General features: G+C 49.9%; 2 protein-coding genes across 5 annotated transcripts in view; one reads left to right on the top strand and one right to left on the bottom strand.

Annotated features, from left to right (window-relative positions):
• DNAH10 (dynein axonemal heavy chain 10) overlaps positions 1 to 951 on the top strand; it is a 158,453-nt gene extending 157,502 nt beyond the window's left edge. Inside the window, exon 79 of the mRNA XM_019978021.2 lies at positions 550 to 951. Within this exon, the coding sequence (XP_019833580.2) occupies positions 550 to 696 (147 nt within the window). The 3' untranslated portion in view covers positions 697 to 951. The remainder of the gene's footprint in view (positions 1 to 549) is intronic.
• Positions 952 to 1,941: 990 nt separating this feature from the next.
• The window catches only part of CCDC92 (coiled-coil domain containing 92), a 36,409-nt gene continuing 15,443 nt past the window's right edge, over positions 1,942 to 22,907 (bottom strand). For 3 of the 4 annotated variants that reach the window (XM_070769402.1, XM_070769401.1, XM_019977960.2), the window contains exons 2-4: positions 5,943 to 6,089; positions 5,277 to 5,318; positions 1,942 to 3,373 (exon numbers count right to left, since the gene is read on the bottom strand). In XM_070769402.1, the coding sequence (XP_070625503.1) occupies positions 2,598 to 3,373; positions 5,277 to 5,318; positions 5,943 to 6,072 (948 nt within the window). In that variant the 5' untranslated portion in view covers positions 6,073 to 6,089 and the 3' untranslated portion in view covers positions 1,942 to 2,597. Of the gene's footprint in view, positions 3,374 to 5,276; positions 5,319 to 5,942; positions 6,090 to 14,573; positions 14,621 to 20,092; positions 22,094 to 22,907 lie in introns of those variants that run through there. The other variant, XM_070769403.1, reaches the window with a different exon arrangement.

The raw sequence follows: 22,907 nt of genomic DNA, 5'->3' as shown, positions 1-22,907 counted from the left end.
TGCACTCCTGCGCATGAGTGTGTGCAGAGCCTTCCTCAGGGGGGCATGGGTTCAAGCTCGGATGCGGTGGTCCAGGCCTGCTTCAGGAGTGACTTCTCCCTTCTTGTGAAATTCTGTGGGCACTGCTTGGATCTGGAGTTACATTCGCTGTGGACAGCAGGTGCCTCCTGCCCTGCCGCCTACCCGCTTTTCATGGGTGTTTGCAGAGCCTGGGCGTGCCTCATGGGCTTGGTGGGAAGCCTTCTGGTTCCTTAGCTCTTTGATGAGCCTTCGCCCTCCCACCCACCCTCTGGGACTAGCGCTGCCTTCTGCAGGCTCAGCTGGTCAAGAATCCTCCTGCAATATGGGACACCTGGGTTTGATCCCTGGGTTGAGACAATCCCCTGGAGAAGGGAATGGCTACCCACTCCAGTATTCTGGCCTGGAAAATTCTATGGACTGTATGTATAGTCCACATATATAGTCCATGGGGTCATAAAGAGTCAGACACAACCACGCAGCTTTCAATTTCACTTTCGATTCTGCCCTCACACCCTTTTTCCTGTGCAGAACACCTTCCGGACGCCTGTCTACACCACCTCCACCAGAAGGAATGCCATGGGGGTCGGCTTGGTTTTTGAAGCCGATCTCTTTACCACGAAGCACATTTCTCACTGGGTCCTGCAAGGGGTGTGCCTCACCCTGAATTCTGATTAACCCTCTGGCTGAAGAAACAGCAATGGATTCTAAGTCTGTGGTCAGTGGTGGATATGCTGGAGTTAGGGAAGACTAGATCGTCTGCTGTCACTTCTTGGGACTGCTGGAGGAAGGAGGGGGATTGACACTGCTTTTTCCTTTCATTTGAAATCCATTTTCATCTTTTTCCATATAAGTTAACCTGAATGGTTTTTTCAAAAAAATTTTTTAAGGAGTCTATGTATTCAAAAAGTAAAATAAAAAAGAGCCTTTTAAGATGTGTCAAATTTTCTTTCCCTTTTCAGACAGAAATCTCTTTCCCTTCTCAACAAAATTGGCTGGCATGTCAATGGCACAAGTGAGAATTCTAATGTAAATTTGTCAAAGGTGTTTTTTTTTGGTTTTTAGTATTTTCTTAAGTCATTTATTTGGCTGTGCCAGGTCTTAGTTGCAGTATGCAGGATCTTTAGTTTCAGTATGTGGGATTTAGTTCTCTGACGAGGGATTGAACCCCAGCCCCCTGCATTGGGAGCAGGGAGGTTTAGCCACTGAACCACCAGGGAAGTCCCCCAAAGGTGGTTTTCTGATAATCCAGGTCTGTTTCAGCAGCTGCCTCTTTGGGGCAAGCGCTGTGTGCTAGGGTGTGGGGTACAAGGCAGGGGCTGCCCCATGGGGTCAGCAGGGGCCCCTTCCCTGGGCTGATGATGCCAAGGAGGAGCAGAGGTGGACAGAATCACCCAGGGCCTCTCCCTTCCACAAGTCTCCAGCCCAGTTCTTGTGGTGCAGACCTGCCAGCAGGTGGGTTAAGACAGTGGGTCTGATGTTTAAGCCCCACCTGAGCTCCTTCCCCCAACTGCCTGGGTTTGTGAGGGTGCAGACTTAGAAATTTCCAGGACCAGCAGCTCCCGGGTGTCCTTTCCTTCTGTGCACCTGGAGCCCTGGCCAGGCCAGTCTGGGGATGAGGAGCAGCCTAACTCTGCATAGGAGGGACAGGTCTGAGCTGAGCGCTAGCAGGACACGAGGGCAGGGCTGGAAAAGCGACTTTTGCCAGAAACGCAGAACATTCTAGGGACTAGCTCTGGGTAGTGTGAGCTAACCGGGGCTCCTCTTTCCAGAAGTGAACCCCACCCCAGGACCTACCCTGGGTGAGCCCACTGTCTGGGCAGCAGTTACGGGTGGGGGTGTGCTATTTCTCCCCCTCCCACTGTCTCTCCCCTCTAGGCCCACCCTGGGGTGGTTTAATAAAAGACACAAAACAGAAAGAAGGCAGGTTTAGAAAATAAAGTTTGTTGGGATCTTAAACATTTTGGATAAAACAACAAAAAATATGAACACACATTCAGGTCGTGGTGATATGAGGAGTAATGTCATCTTATTTAGTTCCTGTGACATAACATACATCTGCTCGGTTTATCTGTGCCGCCCCCGGGGTGAGTGTGTCAGGGGGGTCTCCAGGAGGGCTCAGGGCTTTTCCGGAAAGGCCGCCCCGGAAACCCGAGGCGTGAGGTCAAGGCCGATATGCGTTGCTCCGACTTTAGAATTAGGCGTGTGACTATCGGATAATTTCGTTAACGTCGAGCAGGAACGTGGCCTGTGGCCCGTGCTGTGTGCGCGCGCGTGCGCGGAGGTTCCGCGGAGCGGGGCTAGAAGCAAGCGAGTGGGCACGCAGGTGTTTGGCCTCAGCGATTAGTAAATATGGATTCTGCGGCAGAGGCAAGATCCTGTTTCGGTGTCAAGTCAGAGGGCCAGAGGAGGAGCAGGAGGAGAATAATCTGTTGACAGTGTGAAAAAAATTTGGCATGCATGGGAATTTTAAAAAAAAGACAAAGCAAAAGAGATGGTGCGGATGAAGTGTTTTCCTAGTGGTGATCACAGTGCCTCGACAGCGGGGTGGAGGGTCACCGGGGGGTGGGGCGGGGCGCTCACACAGTTCTGTCCGTCCCTGAGTGCTTCCTGACCACCTTGCCTCCGTTCACCTGGTCCACCGCCAGCGTCTCCACCTCGGGCGGGGCCTGCGCCGGGGCCACGTGGTGGATGCGGTGCGCCACGCCCACGTGCGCCTTGTGCGGCTTCTCGCGCGCTGGGCTGGACTGCTCGCCGGCGCTGCGGTCCGAGGCGATGGGGGGGATGACGAGGGGCCGCTCCTTGATCAGGTGGACCTCGGCCGACTCCCTGGCCAGCAGGAATGGGGTGGGGTCCGGCATGGCGTCCACCGGCTCCCGCAGCAGCAGTTTCCGGCTCTCGGCCCCAAATCTGTAGACCTCCTCGAACTCCGGGTGCAGCGGGGCCGAGAGGCTCTTCTTCATGCGGCGCCTGGGCGTCTCGGGCAGCCTGTCCTTGGGCGGCGCCGGCTTGTAGCTGGCCAGCGCAGGGCTGCCGGCCGGGCTGCCGTCCGAGGTGCCGCCCGCGCTCAGGAGCTTCCTCTTGGTGGCGTGCAGCTGCGAGGTCAGGTAGGCGATGGTGCCGGCGCGCTGCTCCAGCTCGCTGGTCAGCACGCCCAGCTTGTGGCTCTTGACCTTCAGCTCCTCCAGGTACTTGCGCTCGCGTTCCTTGATGGTGTTCTCCAGCACGGTGATCATCGCGTTCTTCTGCTCCAGCTCCTTTAGCAACTCCGTGTTCTCGTCCTCCTTCAGTTTCAGCTGCGCCTCCAGGTCTTCACATCTTTTCTTGAGTTCACTGCTTCTGGAAGCTCCGTCCCCTGGATGGACAAGCCGAGGGGGCAGAGTGAGAACCCAAGGGCAGGGCGGCTAGATGCTGGGGGTTGCAGGGACGGGGGCAGGGAGACCTTTCCTGCAAGGATCAGGGGTCTAGGCCGGCCTCGCCTCCCCATGGGAGAGGGGTATGCCTGCCCAAAATGGGTGTGGTACCCACAGGCCACAAGGAAGGCGGGACCCCACCCCTCATGCCCCTTCAGTGTCCTCTCCTCCCAGGAAAGGGCAGGTGATCAGGAGGTCTTTGAGGCCCCGTCCAGTTCAGTTCAGTGGCTTAGTGCATGAAAGGATGTCTCCAAATTTAAAAAACGCTGATGTTAAAATGGGCAGCTTCAGAGTTTTGGTTGGTTATGGTTTAATCACTGAGTCCTATCCAACTCTTTTTGCAACCCTGTGGACTGTAGCCCGCCCGGCTCCTCTGTCCATGGGGCTTCCCAGTCAAGAATACTGGAGTGGGTTGCCATTTCCTCCTCCAGGGGACCTTCCGACCCAGGGATCCTACCCATGTCTCCTGCATTGGCAGGAGGATTCTTTATTGCTGAGCCACCTGGGACGCCTTAAACCTTTCCAAAGGCATAGGATTACACTGTTAGCAGAGCCATCTGTCTGCTCCATTCAAAGCACGTTTTGGAAAGACAGACATAGACGTTCTCCATGTCTAAGGCACAAAAGCTCTCAAGTTGCAGGGAAGACCCAATACCAGGCTGCCACCTTTTCCCTGCCTCAGATCCCCTCTCTGCGTCTCCCACAGCCTGAACCGTAACCCCTGGGGGAAGGCCTGTTTAGAAAAAGCCATCTTGACTTCACTGTGGTTTCTGCACTTTTAAAATCGTCATCCTGTTATCTGGTGCAGCTGTTTGGGACAGGCCATAGCGGCCCTGGCTTCTGTCCCCTCTGCCCCAGCTGCCAGCGGGCAGGTAGCTTTGTGGGTCCCTGAGGATTCTGGCTTTGGGGGAGCATTGCTGGGACAAGTCTAGAGAGAGGCGTTCAGGGCTGTTCTGGAGGCCACCCAGTAATGTGGCCCCTCGTTCAACCAGTCTGTAGAGAGCACACGTGCTGTGCCAGGCCCTGTGCTAACTCGCTGGACACAGATGGAACACTGCTCCATCCCTTCTTTCTGGTTTATGTCACATCTTGTTCTTGGTTACAGAAAGAACGCATACTCACTGTAAAAAACCAGAGAACCCAGAAAAGCAGAGGGGTGAAGTGAAAGTCAGTCAGTCATGCCCAACTCTTTGTGACCCCATGGACTGCAGCCTGCCAGGCTCTTCTGTCCATGGGATTCTCCAGGCAAGGATACTGGAGTGGGTTGCCATTTCCTTTGCCAGGGGATCTTCCTGACCCAGGGATCGAACCCTGGTCTCCTGCACTGCAGGAAGATTCTTTACTGACTGAGCTACCAGGGAAGCCCACAGAGAATGGGCATTCTAAATGAAGTGTTGGTCGCTTCGGTTGTGTCTGACTCTGCAATTCCATGGACTGTAGCCCACCAGGCTCCTCTGTCCATGGAATTCTCCAGATAAGAATACTGGTGTGGACAGCCATTCCCTTCTCCAGGGGATCCTCCCAACCTAGGGACTGAACTTGGGTCTCCTGCGTGGCAGGTGGATTCTTTACGGTCTGAGCCACCAGGGAAGTCCATTCTAAATACATGTGTCAATCAAAAAAAAATAAGAGCATGCACCCCTCCTGCCCGACTGACAGCCCCTCGTCACACCTAGGGAGTCCAGACTGCTCTCCCCCTCCTCTAGGAGCGCTCTGATCACACGTGCAACTCTTCACAGCAAATGTGTTTTCTTCTACGTGTGTCATTAGTGAAAACAGGTGGCACCAACATCTGCCACAATAGGAAACAACAGTGGAATCAAATCTGGGGAAGGGAGTTCTTACCTGTTTGATCCGAACTCTTGACTGTCAGCTCGTATGTTAAATCTAAAAAGGAGATCACATACAACCACTGTGAGTGATTACTGCGCATTCAAAACCGTCATCTGCTCTGAAAATGCAGAACTGACTCCCACGATCAGCCCGAGGGTCCTGCCCAGACAGGGCAGGGACTGCCAGCATTAGAAGCAAAGTGACAACAGAGACCATCAGCGGCCACTGGCCTTACTAGGGCTCAGAGGGGACCCTTCTTTCCCCTAATACGTGCCCAACATCCACAATTACCAAGCAGCTTGCTCTGTGTATTACACTTTGATCCTTGGTTCCAAGATGTATTGTATTAATAATCTCTAGCCATTGCACTTGGATCCTTCCAAGTCCTCAGTAAGCTGAGAACTGGCTTTCCAGCTTTATGCTTGGTGCATGTGGCCTCGGCAAAGAGGATGAGGTAAGGCATTCAGAGGGACTCCAGCGATGACAGGGTTAACCACCCAGAGGAGGGAAGTGAAACCCCCTTCTCACTCCCCTGGCGCAGCTCTGGAGGCAACCAGTGTGAAATTGTCTTGATGACAGGTTCTGCTTTGCTCGGCAGCCCTGGAGGACAGGCCTAGGACTGCCCGCCCCCGCCCTGCCCCGGTCCCTGAAGGTTGCTGGGTGCCCCCACCCCCATACCTGTGCAATGTTGCTGCAGCCGCCTGATCTCCGCGTGCAGCCCCTTGAGCGTGCTGGCGTGCTCCCGCTGAAGGAACAAGAGGTTCTTCTGTGCGCTGTGTAACTGGTTCTCCAGGTTTGTGGCTGCCATGCTGACATGCAGGTGACCTGCGGGGGACACAGGGCCTGGTGGTAGGAGGGTCGCGGGGTGACAGGCAGGAAAAGGACACTGCCTGCCGCCTGTCCCCCCACCCCCTGCCCTGTGGCTTTGTGGGGTGGAGGGCAGTGTGAGGCCCAGCTCCGGATGCACACGGTTCCCTGATTCCAAACCCTGGCCTCGCCACGGGCTACCCAGCTGCGACCGACTGAGGCCAGACTCACTCCTGAAAGACGTCCTTGAGCGGGTAAAGCACTGGCTGCCTCCTTCCAGGAAAACCAGCTGCTGAGGAAGTGAAGTCTAGAGCTGCCAGGCCAGGAGTAGGAGGGAGATGAAGGGGCATTTCAGAGGGAAGCCCCCCAGGACGTCACAGACTTGAGAGCCAGCCACCAACCAGACCCTTCTCTTTTCTTCTGATTTCCTGAGAATGATCCCATGGGGCCACAAGGAGTAGTCTGGAGTCCAGACTCAGACCCTGCCCTACTCCCCGCCCCTCAGCTTCCAGCCTCCATCATCAGCCGCTCACTCAGGGCTCAGACTCTTGGCCTAACTGTAACTCGAGAAATGCGGTGAAGTCAGCCGGCCTTTCTGGAAAGGCTACCAGAGTAATTCAAGACACCTTTGCACAGTACTGGAAAATGCTATGGATGAAATGTGGATTATCTGTCTATAAATTATTCCTGTGAATACAGAGCCTCACGGTGCTTTTTCCCTAGTGTGCTGGGCCAGCAGGCACCCCCTCAGAGGAAACACCACCTCTCACGGGGCTTCCAGTGGCTGGGTGTGTGGTAGGGCAGCAGCATGGCTCAAGGGGCCGCTCTAGAGGTGACAGCGCAATGGGTGACACCAAGCTCAGTCTGTTATCTTTTTTTTTTTTTAACTTTACAATATTGTATTGGTTTTGCCATACATCAAAATGAATCCGCCACAGGTATACATGTGTTCCCCATCCTGAACCCCCCTCCCTCCTCCCTCCCCATACCATCCCTCTGGGTCGTCCCAGTGCACCAGCCCCAAGCATCCAGTATCGTGCATCGAACCTGGACTGGCGACTCGTTTCATATACAGTATTATACATGTTTCAATACCATTCTTAAGTCCCGTGGTGAAATCTACACCCCAACTCTTGAGCTAAGAATGGGGTGTATTTAAAACCCCAGGACATGCGTTTTTCTTCACAAGAGAAAGCTCCTTCAAAGGAAAATGAAGATGTGCAGGGAAGGACGGAGGGTGGGCCAGACAGAGCCTGGGAGGAGGATGCTCACCCGCACATCCTAGAAAGACACGCCTAGCAGGGGAGAAGCTGGCGAGACACAGCCGTGACTAAGAGGAAACTGAGGGGCTTCCCCGGTGGCCCAGTGGTAAAGTACCCGCCTGCCAACGCAGGAGACTCGGGTTCAAACTCTAGGTCGGGAAGATCCTCTGGATAAGGAAATGGCAACCCACTCCAGGAAACTTGCCTGGAGAATCCTGCAGACAGAGGAGCCTGGCGGGCTACAGTCCATGGGGTCGCAAAGAGTCGGATGCGACTGAGCACACAGGCAGACACACGCAGCTTTGGGTGGCAGTGTTCACCGCGCCTTAGTACAGGAAGCGATCTGGGAAAGTGTTGCCCTGGAGCCTTAGAATTTATCTTCCCTCTGACTTAGCAATTCCATTTCTAGGAATCCACCAGAGGGAAATAATAACCTCCGTGTGAGGAAGATGGAGCTGTAAGGACAGTCATTGCACTGCATTTTACGGTCAGAACTGAGTCAGGAAACAAACTCAAAATCCAGTAAGAAGGAACGGGTTGAATAAATGAGAGAGTCATCTCTATGGAAGGAGGATCGGATCTCCCCAGAGGCCTGGAACTCTACCTAAAGTCTGGCCGCAGGCCACGCCACAGTTGAGTTTCCATCCACCAGAGCTGCCCTCGGAGGAGCCGAGAGCAGCCTGCCTGTGGGAGCAAGGAAGGTTTCTGCCACCCCCGGAATTGTCTCCGTGCTGCAGCCACAAGCTTCTTGTACGTGACTGCTGGGCCAGATACTAGTTCTAACTGTAGCCCCATGGTGCCTGAGATCCTGACGGCATGGTCAGGATGTGGCCTTGGGAGGCGTACGCTGACCTAACAAGGCGCCAGCTCGGAGCAAGGCAAGTCCAGGGTGTGAGCCATGAAGGGTATGTGGCAATTCCAGGGGAGACGTGTTTCTCTTTAAAAGGACAGACCTGGGACTTGCCTGCTGGTCCACTGGTTAAGACACTGAGCTTCCAAAGGAAGAGGTGCAGGTTTGATCCCTAGTCGGGGAACTAAGAGCCCACATGCAGCGCAGCCAGAAATAATTTAAAAGGACAGACCTAAATCTGTGCTAATCTGGCTAATGGAAGAAGCAGAGCCTGTGTTTTAGGGGGTTGCCATTGATGAAAAAGAACCATTTACATTCCATCCAGAACTTGGTGGGTCCAGGCGGGTAAAGAACAGACCGGGCGTCCAAAGCCCCCTCGCTGTCCATCTTCTCCGTGACCTGGAGCAGCCACCGCTGTGTCTTGGTGACCCTACTTCAAAAACGGTTCTTGAATCCACTGGTTTTTCTCCGTCTTACGCCTAAGCCACATCACCCTCACCTGGATCGCTGTAGAACCCTCCCTCTGTCCCCTCTCACCTCCTCGATTCCGTCCCCACAGAGGAGCAGAGTGATGTTAACAGGACCTTCCACGGCTCTGAGTGGGGTGGGTTCACGAAGCCCCAGGACCAGCCCTGTGGTCTCCACGCCCAGCGGCTCAGTGAGCGTCCAGGGCCTTGGCCTCTGGGGGCCTGTCTTGGGTCCCTCTGCCCAAAAGGCTCCTCTCGTGTCCTCCCTTCAGCCCACCGTTCCCTGTGAGCTGAGGTCTGCATGTCTTTACTTCTTGGCTCAAGTTCACTTCTGCCCTGGCCCCAGGCTGGGCGTGGTCACGCCTCCCGCCCTTCACCGCCAGCCCACAACTAGCCAACTATCTCCTGCCTCCACGCACAGACTGCAGGTTGGGTCACTGCTGGATCCCAAGCCCTTGCTCGGAGCGTGGCACCACAAGAGGCCAGCTGTCAGCACTTGCTAAACCAGCGGGCCCCAGCGCCAGGCTGTCGAGCGTGGGTGTGGCACCAGGGGAGCTCACGGCCTTTGGGGCTAAAGAGCCTTTGTTTCCACGAACTTCTGACTTAATTTTGCGCCTCTCAAGGCATGCCTTGTGCAAAGAAAGCACGATATACTACAATTGCAAAACGGTTTTGTCCAGCGATGATGGTACAAATGAGGTGCCCAGAAATAAATATTTCTATGACGTACCGTCAGGAGCAGGGAGGGGAGTGGAAATGTGGCCTCCACAGGCACCCCTTTTCCACATCACAGCATGGGGTTCAGTTTTACTTGTGGGGACGTTGCCAGTGGTCAAGAATCTGTTTTCCAAATTAGGGGACTCGGGTTCAATCCCCAGCTTCCCTGGTAGCTCAAGTGGTAAAGGATCTGCCTGCAATGCAGGAGACCTGGGTTTGATCCCTGGACCACGAAGATCTTCTGGAGGCAGGTATGGCTACCCACTCCAGTATTCTTGCCTGAAGAATCTCAAGGACAGAGGAGCCTGCTGGGCTACAGTCCACGGGGTAGCAAAAGAGTCAGACACGACTGAAGTGACTGAGCATGCATGCATGGGTTCAATCCCTGGTTGGGGAACTAAGAATCCCACATGCCACGGGGCAACTAAACCCATGCCACAACTAGAGCAGCCCCCGAGCCACAATGAAGATCTGTGTGCCACAACCAAGACCCGAGGCGGTCAAATAAATAAATATTAAAACATGTTTTACTTGTAACAAATTTAATGATTTAAATAAGCATTCGCATTCTAGCTGCCTTCATGAGTCAGCAACTTGAACTGCACTAAATCTGTTATTCATTAATTCATCACCATAACTACAGAAATAAAAGTGTGCCCTCGAAGCTTCCCATTCACGCGGGCAGGCAGTCTGGAGACGAAGGAACACAAGACAGACAGGGGAGTGTGAGTGTATGATGGGCAGAACCGGCTCTGTTTGGAGCTCGGACAGTTGGAGGACAAGGGTTTTTCAGCCCTGTGATACTCCATCTGGATGCTGGTGTCTCCTCTTCCACAATCTACACTGACTTACAAGGCCCAGAAGAGGAGATACCATCTGGGCAGGGCATCCTCTGGTTGCTGGATGTCCACGAGAGAGACAGGTTCACTTAGGTCCAAGGAGACAAGTCTCACCTCCAAATGGGATCCAGATTACTGTCAATACATTATTTTCTCACCAGCACAAAGAGGTAAACCGTATCACTGACTTCCGGAGAATAGAGAGTTGCTGCTGTTTTAAAGAAGGTGATGGTTTGGGACTGCCCTGGTGGTCCAGTGGCTCCGACTCCGTGCTCTCAGTGCAGAGGGTCTGGGTTCAATCCCTGGTCAAGGAACTAGATCCTACATGCTGCAACTAAGAATTCACGTGGCGCAACTAAACATCTGATGTGATGCAACTGAGACCTGGCACAGCCAGATAAATAATGTAAAATAAATATTTTAAAAGAGAGAAGGTAATGGTTTAATGTCATCTCCTTGGCTACTGATGACACGGAATCACCACGAAGACTTAATCCTTCCAAGAAGCTGACATGAATGAAGCTACAGAAGCATCCTGTTTAGATCAAGGAGACGCAGCTGAGACGCAGACAGTCTGGAGGAAGGGAGGGAATCGGTCCTGGGAGGCTGTATTCAGCATCTCTGAGGCGCTATGGGATTCAGAGACATGAAGGAGCATTCATGACCCCTCCCTGGAAGGGTCAGCGCGACGGATGAAGGGAAAACGCAGGCGTCTGCTGCAGATGAATAATGCATCCGGCTTGAGCAAAGGCACTCAGGCCCCCTCAGCTGTGTCAGCCAGTAATGGCGGGTGACATCCATAAAGCGTGGCTGGCAAAACACTGCACTTTTCAGGTCAGAAGGGCACACACTACATGTTGTGGGTTCTTTGTACTGCAGCTTTTTGTCTCAAGGCAATCCCATTTCTTCTCTGTGTTACCAGGAGCCATCGGCAATTTTACAGTTATTTGCTTGGTCAAAGGCAGCGTGGCCTGGACACGGGCCCTCTTCTCCCCTGGGAGATGCAGTCCTCGCTGCGAAGGACTAGATTTCAGCCGGGGTAGCAGTCAGAGGGCAAGCCCGCCCTCTGCCCGCATCTTCCCCAGGGAACCCTGGCAGAGGCAGACGCCTTGGGCATCTCAAAGTGGGCCCACCTGTGGAACCGGTTACCTTAATTGTGTTTGGAGGTTAGGCCACATCCATGTTTTTTTCCCCCTTTGGCAAATTCACTAGGAATTAAATTTCTGTGAATTTACTGTTTGCTCTGCATGTTCAGAAACTTAACACTCGAAAAGGACTGAGTTCTATAAAGGTGGGCACCTGGCCGCGACGGCTTCCCAGAGTGGGGAGGGACACTAACATCATCTCCTGGTGACGACATGCTCTCCGTGACTGTTCTCAGAGAGACGTGAGGACCCCGACCTTGCTGGGTCTGCTCTGTCTCGGCCTGAGGACAAATGGCCCGTCAGTAGCTCACGTCCAGTTGTCAACCGAACTCACAACTAATGTCCCTTCCCTGCTTTCAGGGCTTTACTGTATAAATGATGACATTAGGGTCTTATTTATGGAACTGTCTCTGCTCACACGAGAACAGAGTGCTTTCCCAACACTTATGTCATTTCACAAACACCCCTCTGGGGGAAAACAGGAACCTACCTACCCACAAGCAAAAGGGTAGTTCGAGAAATGCCGCATCGGAGCCTTGCTCCTCGCCCTCGGGTCCTGTGCATGGATCTCAGTTTCGTTCAGGGATTCAGATGCTTTCCACAAAGCACGTGTCTTGTAGTGCTCTGTGGCCGAGGGGAAAGGAGCACCGTCTGTTGCAGAAGCGTCTTGGCCAGAAGGGATGCAGTGCCCACCACCTCCCCCCACCCCTGGCAGACCACCAGGATGGGCCTGGAGCACCACTGCTAACGCAGGCAGGATTCACCACTGCCTACACGCAGGTGAGTCAACGACCAAGAAGGCTGTGCTGTCCATCCAACACAGCAGAAAGAACTCACCAACAAGTTCTGCTTTTTTTTTTTTTTGACCACACCACTCGATCCCTACCAGGGATTGACCCCCATGCCCCCTGCGCATTGGTAGTGAGGGGTCTTAACCACTGCCCCCCTGGGGAAGTCCTGAGTCTTGCTCTTAATACCAGCCAGGGTTTCCAGGAAATGGGCGAGGGCGTTCTGGGCCTAGCCAGCCTTTCTTTGGAAAGCAGCCAGGCAACACAGGAAGAGACAACGAGGTACTGTCACGTGATGTGTGCGTCCTGATCCTTGGCCGGTGCCCAGTCCAGGAGCCGGGGCCACATTCCCTGTCTCCCTGTCCACGGCCAGGCTCACAGGAGCCCTCTGGGGGCCGAGTCAGCACGGAGCCTGTTCTGGGGCCAAAAGCAGTGCCTCAGCTCGGCCACCAGCAGCCGGAGACGGCCCTGGGACTCCAGTGGTGGAGGCACTCGGGCCAGATTCATCTTCTCCCCTTTTAAACAGGTACCTTGCTTTTGCTTTGACGGCTCTCCTAGGCACACTCAGATCTTGCCTACGTTCTCCTCTCGAGGCATAGCCCTGATCGTGTCACATCCCTCTGATGTTCTTGGAGTCCAGCTCCATGTTCCCAGAGGCCGTGCCTGCCAGCTGCCTCCCCTCAGCCTCCCCCGGCACGCCTACGCTGCTGGCCCCTCACCCTCGGCATCTGCCCCGCTCCCCACCCCAGCACGGGGCCTCTGCACACCAGTCCTGCAATCTACACTGCTCCTGGCAAACCAACGCCCACCCACTCTTCCTCCATGTCTGCACTCCTTCCCGCATTACGTACGAGCTTCGGATACTTTTCTATGGCTTCCTGAGGGTGCCGAGTGGGGAATCTCAACAAGAATTACAGGGCATTAATAAAAAAGCACTGCCACAGTGCTGATTCGAACATGACCTCATCCCGTAATTTCTTCACATGCCAGAAGCAATATTTTCAAGTATCCCGGGACCACACTTCTTAGACTAAAAGAAATGAAGTATCTTTGTTAGGGAAAGGTCTCACCATTTAAAAATGGGACATTTCTTTGTTCCTGGGTGATCGAAAGTAGACCTATCTTTTTTGCTCGACACAAAACTTGTGGAAATAGGGTAATAATTTTAGAATCTGAAAAAAAAATATAGCACACCCAGTACTCACGTGGTGCTGTGAATTAGTTATAACAAGCTATTTTAGATTCTAGTCATGAATAAGTTATAACCCATTCACATCTGGTTCTCAGGCCGTGAACCACCAGAAAGACAGGAGTCTGGCTGCCTCTGCAGGTGCTCGGCAGGGCCTGAGACCCAGCAGGAAGTGCCTGGCTCTGTCCAGATCCTCGGCGTCCAAGCCTTTTGTGCATAAAGACCTCTGCGGCTTTTCTTGTGGGAACTCTCTGTGCGGCTCTGGTGTCCTTTAGCTGAAGCACTGTCATGGTGAATATGAAGACTGGCCAGAGGACAAAGGTGGTGAGTGTCGTGATGAAGTGTAAGAGGAGAAGAGATGGTTTCCAGCCTTGAGGTGGTGCCCTAAGTAGATTCATACACTCAGGAAAGGCTGAGGGTTGAAGAGACCTTCAAAACCAACTATTCTGTATTTCCACACCTCTGTATTTCAAGGTCAAGAACCTGCGGCCCAACAAAGATTTGCTTAGCACAGTAGGATTTAAAAAAAGGGCAGAAAGGCAAAAGTCTTGAGGTGCTTGAGTGTTTAGGGGTTAAATCTAACCCTATTTTGTCACCGAAACCATCGTAATATCTAACTTAAGGAGCCAGTCCCAGTGCTGGAATTTGCTGGTAGTCCAGTGGCTAAGAGTCCAAGCTCCCAATGCAGGGGGCTCGGGTTCAATCCCTAGTCAGGGAACTGGATCCCACATGCCACAACTAAAGATCTGGCATGCCTCAACAAAGACTGAAGACATGGCAAAGCCAAATAAACAAATACATAAAAAGGCTTAAGTGCTCAATGCAATCACTTATGGTGTCTGGCACGTAGTAAGTCCTCCATAAACGTCAGCTATATTATTTTACGTAAATGTTGGTCAATATACAAATATTGTTTACTTGGTCCCACACTAGGGTATGATGTTTCCTGAACATCATCTGAGTTTGAAAATGAGCTAGCAAAGGATTCTAGTTCCTTCCAAAGAGGAAAACATAAAAGCAGACGGGGCATTTTCTGATGGCCTTTTCCATTTTCATTGGAGAGAAGCCATTCAGGGAAGTGAACAGAGACAGGCGGGCAGAGCCAGGCACCCTGAGGGACAGTAGAACCTACTTCCTACTTTGAATCAATCTATAAGACTCTACAAGAAGCTACAAGAAGGTCAAAGGCTAATTAGGCCATCAGCTCTCAATCCAGGATACCTGCTTGTAGCAAGGGAAACTTACCGTCTCTGAGAAGTGAATCCTGATGTTATTCTGCATTCACAACCATCCTGGATAAAGACACTGTTGTGAGTTGCATGACCCCGTCATTTCTACTTGCACATATTATTTACGAAATTCAACTGATAAGTTGTCTGAGAGTCCTCAAGAGTTGGGGCACCAAGAAAAAGGACGGCATTTCAAGGAGACGAAAGCATTCAGCAGCCACTCCAAAAATATTCTGATAACAGGAATGGACGCCATGAAAAAGTGGAAGCAAAAAGGACACTGAAAATCAAAGGTGCAACTGTTTTTAAAGTGAGAAAAAATCTTATTAATCGTTCTTAAGGAATTGGGATATTTTTAAAAACTAATACAACAGGTGAGTTGAGAGCTTAGCACACCAATCAGAACCTTGGGTTCCAATTCAGACTCAGCCACGTTCTAACTGTAGCCTCTGTCTGCCCCTACTGTGTCCTCCCATGACACAGGGAACAATACCAGTACTTATAAGACACAGTGACTGGGGGATGTCTCAGATAAAGCACTTAACCTATGTCTGGTCTACAGCGATAAAGTGGTACCTGCACTAAATCTGCACTCGTCCACATGAGTGGAAACTGGGTGGAGATATTTTGTGAGGCCTGTTCTCTGTCTGGGTGGATAGTGCATATCATCTTTTAATAGCTGGTCTGTAAGCTCCCCAGGTGGCACACTGATAATCCACCTGCCAACGCAGCAGACGCAAGAGATGTGGGTTCGATCCCTGAGTCAGGGAGATCCTCTGGAGTAGGAAATGGCAACCTGCTCCAGTTTCTTCTTGCCTGGAAAATCCCATGGACAGAGGAACCTGGAGGGCTATAGTCTGTGGGGTTGCAAAGAGTCGGATGTGACTGAGCACATAAAACTTCTTTAATGATGAAAATATATTACTTTATAGTCAGAGAAAAATATAAAGCAGTTTCTCTTAAAAAAACATAACCACTAACTATCCACTAGCAAAGTGGTATCATATGTTTTAATTATGCTGTTTCAGGGTAGTCTTGGGTTGCTTTACCAGTTTTTATAAAAGCAACAATTTAGTGTCCCTGAGACATGCAGAAAATGATTGTGACGAGCCCTTGAGCACCTCCCCACCCCCATGTGTTACACCTTCCTGTAATTCTCTGACATTATCCATCATAAAATGTAAGGCCCATCAATAGTTCTTTAGTCACTGACAGCCATTTCCTCCTTGAAAGAATGCACAGTCTAACATGAAAGCTGTAATAGATGTGATTAGAGGGATCCGCAATTAGGTGGGGAAATACGATACGTGGTCGTCTGGGAAGTCTGCAGTCACTGGAGGCCTACACGATGGATTTATGAACCATGATTCTCTGCAGTCTGATTAGCTCATAGTTTAAGCGGGGGGCGGGTTGGGCTTCTATATAAAAAATCATATGTCAAGTGTCTGTACACTGGTAGGGGCTCGGCCCTTCCGTGTGAAAATGTCTCAGGAAGAAAACAGGTCTGTGTTTTGTTTCAGGTTGTCTAAAAGGCCCTCCGAGTGGGCCGCGCAGGCCGGGTAAAGACAAGCACGTGCAGTCCCATGGTCTGAAGCCATCCGGTACCTTCCAGGAGCGCCTGGAGCCTCCTGGAAAACTGGGTGACTTCACCCGCTGCGGCAGACCCCACCCCAGGAGGCAGGGGCACCAGCACCCCGTCCTCCCCCGACCCTGGCCAGGAGGGGCTGCCCCCGGGGCATCACATCAGCACAGTCAGCTCAGTGCTGCTTGTTTCAGGGGAGGTGCGTCTAAGGAAGGAGGTGGCCAAGGCTGGTGGGGCTGTGATGGCGCCACTTGGCCCTGCCTGTCCTCCTCCCGCTCTTTCTGGGCAGCCTCCAGCTGACTTCCCCCAAGGATGACCCAAATAGCTTCATTTCAGAAGCTAGAGCAGAAAACATTTGCAACTAAATAGAGATGCCATTCGTGAGCTTCTGACAAGCTTGTGGTTGAGCCAACAATCTAGGGACATATAAAACCTCACGGCTCACCACACACCTAGTTCTACCTAGTGATATTTGCCTGTAAAAGGAAAGGAAAATTAGCAAGTCATATCTGATGAGTGGTTCCATTTCTACATCTGACTGTGATTACTGCAGATTTTAATTGTCTGCGGGTTGATAACTCTTAAGTTATGGTGACCCAAATGCCAAACTGTCTTTTCACACTAATGAAATAGGAGATACTTCTTAAATGTTACTGCTTGATGATCACTATCCTAAACTGTATTTCTGAGGCTGAGATGTGTTCAAGCGAACACTTGCTTTAAAAAAAACTCTGTGTGTGGTTTACCAAACAGATGAACCATTTCAATGGATTTAGCTGATAGGGTTTTTCTTTTATCTATCTTATGGGCCTGACTAATAAGAGTATAGGTTTTAAGGAAAGAAAGGTATCATTAATCAAAGCTCTATACACTTTAATTTAGCCATACTTTTCTTTTATTACTTACAATAAAGTAAACTAGTCAATTGTTTCAGTCGTGCTAATAGAACATATTTAGCCAAACTCTCACTGGGCATCTAAGAAGATGACCACTGATATATAAAAGCACAAGCCTTTATCCTTGTGCATATCCTGAGATATGTAGATAAAACCACTCCAGTGGCAGAAACCTCAGCAGTGGCCACAGGACTGGAAAAGGTCAGTTTTCATTCCAATCCCAAAGAAAGGCAATGCCAAAGAATGCTCAAACTACCACACAATTGCACTCATCTCACACGCTAGTAAAATAATGCTCAAAGTTCTCCAAGCCAGGCTTCAACAATACGTGAACCGGGAACTTCCAGATGTTCAAGCTGGTTTTAGAAAAGGCAGAGGAACCAGAGATCAAATTGCCAACATCTGCTGGATCACTGAAAAAACAAGAGAGTTCCAGAAAAACATCTAATTCTGCTTTATTGACTATGCCAAAGCCTTTGACTGTGTGGATCACAATAAACTGTGGAAAACTCTTAAAGAGATGGGAATACCAGACCACCTGACCTGCCTCTTGCAAAATCTGTATGCAGGCCAGGAAGCAACAGTTAGAACTGGACATGGAACAACAGACTGGTTCCAAAGAGGAAAAGGAGTCCGTCAAGGCTGTATATTGTCACCTGCTTATTTAACTTGTATGCAGAGTACATCATGAGAAACACTGAGCTGGACGAAGCACAAGCTGGAATCAAGATTGCCGGGAGAAATATCAATCACCTCAGATATGCAGATGACACCACCCTTATGGCAGAAAGTAAATAAGAACTAAAGAGCCTCTTGATGAAAGTGAAAGAGAAGAGTGAAAAAGTTGGCTTAAAGCTCAACATTCAGAAAACTAAGATCATGGCATCTGGTCCCATCACTCCATGGGAAATAGATGGGGAAACAGTGGTAACAGTGGCTGGCTTTATTTTGTGGGCTCCAAAATCACTGCAGATGGTGATTGCAGCCATGAAATTAAAAGATGCTTACTCCTTGGAAGGAAAGTTATGACCAACCTAGACAGCATATTAAAAAGAAAAGACATTACTTGGCCAACAAAGGTTCGTCTAGTCAAGGCTACGGTTTTTCCAGTGGTCATGCATGGATGTGAGAGTTGGACTATAAAGAAAGCTGAGCACCGAAGAATTGATGCTTTTGAACTGTGGTGTTGGAGAAGACTCTTGAGGGTCCCTTGGACTGCAAGGAGATCCAACCAGTCCATCCTAAAGGAGATCAGTCATGGGTGTTCATTGGAAGGACAGATGCTGAAGCTGAAACGCCAATACTTTAACCACCTGAAGCGAAGAGCTGACTCATTGGAAAAGACCCTGATGCTAGGAAAGATTGAAGGCAGGAGGAGAAGGGGACGACAGAGGATGAGATGGTTGGATGGCATCACTGACTCAATAGTCATGAGTTTGGGTAAACTCCGGAGTTGGTGATGGACAGGGAGGCCTGGCGTGCTGCGGTCCATGGGGTCACAAAGAGTCGGACATGACTGAGCGACTGAACTGACCTGACAAGGGTGAAAAAAGAGAATGAAAAAGTGGGCTTAAAACTCAACATTCAGAAAACTAAGGTCATGGCATCCAGTACCATCACTTCCTGGCAAATAGATGGGGAAAAAGTGGAAAGAGTGACAGATTTTATTTTCTTGGGCTCCAGAATCACTGTGGACAGTGACTACAAGCCATGAAATTAAAAGACGCTTTTTCCTTGGAAGAAAATTATGACAAACCTAGACAGCATATTAAAAAGCAGAGACATCACACTTTGCCAACAAAGGTCTGTCTAGTCAAAGCTATGCTTTTTCCAGTAGTCATGTATGGATGTGAGAGTTGGACCATAAAGAAGACAGAGCGCTGAAGAATTGATGCTTTCGAGATGTGGTGCTGGAGCAGACCCTTGAGAGTCCCTTGGAAACTTTCAAAGAGATCAAGCCAGTCAATCCTAAAGGGAATCAACCCTTAATATTCACTGGAAGGACTGTTGCTGAGGTTGAAGCTCTAACACTCTGGCCACCTGATGTGAAGTGCTGACTCACTGGCAAATACCCTGATGCTGGGAAAGATTGAGGGAAACAGGAAAAAGGGATGACAGAGGATGAGATGGTTGGATGGACATGAGTTTGAGCAAACTCAGGGAGATGGTGAAGGACAGGGAAGCCCGTTGTGCTGCAGTCCATGGGATCGCAGTGTCAGATACGACTTAGCAACAACAAGAGTCCTTGTGCTATTCTAGAAAGCTCTGCCCACTCCCAGTCCTGTCGTCCTTTGTTGTTCGGTCATGTCCAACTCTCTGAAACCCATGGACTGTAGCACGCCAGGCTCCACTGTCCTCTGTGTCATCCTGGACAGCATTATAATTGAGCTAGGCAATCATGCAAATCAAGTCACCTCCCAGCTTGCCCTTCTACAAAATGGGCCTATGTGGGTTATTTCCAACAAGTTTAAAGAATAGTAGAGATCTTTGAAATCATTAAAACAGTCCAACAATAGTCAAGTCAGTGACTAAAGGCACCAGGGCCAACCATTCAGTTTCAGTAATTACATATCCTCTGGTGATCACTAATAAAGTATTTTTATGGGGCTTTTTTCCTTAAACACGCTTTTTTGAGTTTTTCTTTTAACTATTTTTTATTGGAGTATAGTTGCTTTACAATGTTGTGTTAATTTCTACCACATGTATGCAAAGTCGCTTCAGACTCTTTTTGACCCTATATACCATAGCCCACCAGGCACTGCTATCCATGGGATTTCTGAGGTAAGAATACTGGGGTAGGTTGCTGTGCTCCTCCTCCAGAGGAACTTCCTGACCAAGGGGTCAAACCCACGCCTCTTACGCGTCTCCTGCTTTGGCAGGCGGGTTCTTTACCACTGGTGCCACCTGGGAAGCCCAGTTTCTCCCATACAGCAAAATAAATCAGCCATACATTTACCTATATCCACTGCCTTTTGGACTTTCTTTGCATTCAGGTGAATTCAAACAGTTTTAAAAGAAGATAAACTTATTATTCTTTAAAAAAAAAAAGGCATTTACCTAGCTCTTCATTCCCTAGAAACTTTTTGACTGGTGCAGCATGTCCACCTAAGGTTGCTTGACCTCTTGATTGTCTATCTACTGAGCTGACAGGTCTGACAATAGATTATCCACGTCTTCAGAAGTGTCCTTTCTGTGAGCTTCCTGTGCTGTGTAGAATAAACGAGGCACGTTTACTGATGACATTTAGGGCATCTCCCATGAAGTTCTTTCTACTCACAATGATTCTTTATTGTGTCAGGGATCAGGAGAATTCTTAGAATTCTATATTCCAGTTCTTTAGTAGGTTGCTCACTGAGTTCCAGGGGGAGAAGAAAAACTCCACACAAAACACTCATCTATTAAGAAGGTCTGGCATTTAAAACAAACAGGCAATGCTGAGATCCTGATGAAGCTGACGCGCGTGAGAACAAGGCAAGGGAGGCAGGTACTGTGCAGGTGATTTAAGGTTTGTCTTTGGAACAGAATTTGGCTCATTTTAGATAAATAAGCCATCAGTATGAGCCCTTATCCCAGTAGAAATAAATAAAAACAAAGGTACAATAAGAGAAAGGGCCACTGTATTTCACAGATTATCTGTTAGCTGTGGGAGGGGAGAAGAAGGAATTGGGGAAAGAAAACAATCACTGCATTTTATATTCATTTGGATTTTCCAGAGAAGGGGATGCAAGAATATTTTCTCATTCTTCCTGTCCTTGACCTTGACACTATTTTCTTGTGTCCCTTTTTCTATTTGTACAATGACCTTTGTTTTGTTTTCCTCTCATATTTGACCTCTTGCTTCCTCCGTGGGGTTAATAATAATCCTCCATTCATGGCACTCTTTCAGGGCTCACTTTACCAATGCTGCTGCTACTGCTAAGTCGCTTCAGTCGTGTTGACTCTGTGCAACCCCATGGACTGCAGCCTACCAGGCTTCTCCGTCCATGGGATTCTCCAGGCGAGAACACTGGAGTGGGTTGCCATTTCCTTCTCCAATAGATCACTTTACCAATAGATACTTTCAATAATAAGCATAAGACGTAGCCACGTTTGTGTTTTTAAAAATACTGATTTGGCTGTGCTAGCCAGGTCTTAGTTGTTGCACGTGGGATCTTCCATCTTAATGTTGCAGCATTAGGACTCTTGGTTGCGACCTGTGGGAACTCCTTCCCTGACTAGGGACTGAAACTTGGCCCCCTGCATTGGGAGCATGGAGTCTTCATCACTGGACCGCCAGCGAAGTCCCTGTATCCACATTCTTGGAACTTGGCAATTCTGGTTTAGAGTGCCCAGATTTTCCATTTGAAGTCCAAAATTCTTGGGTGTTTCAGCTTCTTCTGGTTGGACCAAAATATGGTGGAGTCTATTGGTCATTTGGGAGCTAGTGGGATTTGTTTTTCCTCCCATTTTTTTGGTAACTGATGGTCGCCCTGGATCATGTGGGGCACTTCTTTTGCTGGTTATGGGAGGGTGTGTTTCCTGTCTCAGTGAAAACAGATGCCCAGAGATGCTCTCCCGGCTTTCCTCTGCTTTTCTGGGGGCGACCACTGCAGAGTGAGGCGGGCTTGCCAACACTGATGCTGTTGGCGACAGTCTGTCCTGTCTCCTGCAGCTCTGGCCTGACACAGCCTCTGGGCTGGTCCGAGGCACTTGGGGCAAGAAAATACTCAAAGGCATTTTTTAATCATGTAAAGCTGAACGTCATTCACAAAAATAGTCATCATGGCTACTATTTACTGTTTATGTGTCAGGCTCATAGATAACCACATAGTTCTTGAAAAATATTTATCTGGCTGTGTCAGGTCTTAGTTGCAGCACACGGGATCTTCAATTTTTGTTGCAGTATGTGGGATCTTAGTTCCTTGAGCAAGGATCAAAACCGGGCCCCTCTGCATTGGGAGCATGACATCTTAGCCACTGGACCACCACGAAAGTCCCTCTTTTTCTTTTTAAGGAAGGGGAAACTGTGCTAACACTTTTAAAATCAGGAAAGATCTAACCCTTAGCTTAGAATTTCATTGAGCTGAACTGTAAAGCACTCAGGGATAAGATTTTACCAAGATATAAAATCCTGTTGGCAGTGGTCTGCAGAGGGGAGCTGTACTTGAGGATGAGCTACAGTGATAAAGCAGGTAGGGATGACCCCCTGGGCTCTGGATCCAGAGGTTGGTGGCCCCAGTTTGAATCTTGGCCCCGCCACCTGTTAAGTCTGGGCCTTTCGACTAGTTATGTATAAACTCCCTGTGCCTCACTTTCCTTATCTGCAAGATGGGAAAAACAGTATCTACTTTAGTCAGGTGGTTGTGAAGATTAAATTAACTCAATCTAACGAGCCGCTATCCAAGAGAACTTCCTGCAGTGGTAGAAATCCTCTCTTCTCTGCTGCCCAACAATGTGGCCACCAGCCACATGAGCCCCTGGCACACAGGTAACTGGTATATCTGAGAAAAGGAAAAGTTTGTTTATTTTGATTTGAATTAATTCAAATTTAAGTTGCCCTACGTGGCTAGGGAGGGCTTCCCTGGTGGCTTAGTGGTAAAGAACCCACCTGCAGATGCAGGAGATGCATGTTCGATCCCTGGGTTGGGAAGATCCCCTGGAGGAAGAAATGGCAACCTACTCCAGTTTTCTTGCTTGGAAATCCCCATGGACAGAGGAGCTTGGTGGGCTACAGTCAGTCCATGGGGTCACAAAGACTCAGACACGAGTTAGCAACTAAACAACAACGTGAGTTGGGGCAACCATACTAGGCCTTACAGATTTAAAGCATTTACAACTGTGCCTGGAACTATGTGCTGTCTGCCATTACTACCCTGACATGGAGCACCATCCA

This window comes from Bos indicus, chromosome 17 (genome assembly GCF_029378745.1).
Source record: "Bos indicus isolate NIAB-ARS_2022 breed Sahiwal x Tharparkar chromosome 17, NIAB-ARS_B.indTharparkar_mat_pri_1.0, whole genome shotgun sequence".
Lineage (NCBI taxonomy): Eukaryota > Metazoa > Chordata > Mammalia > Artiodactyla > Bovidae > Bos > Bos indicus.
The sequence above is the reverse complement of the archived record's forward strand: the minus strand, read 5'-3'. Positions and strand labels throughout refer to the sequence as shown.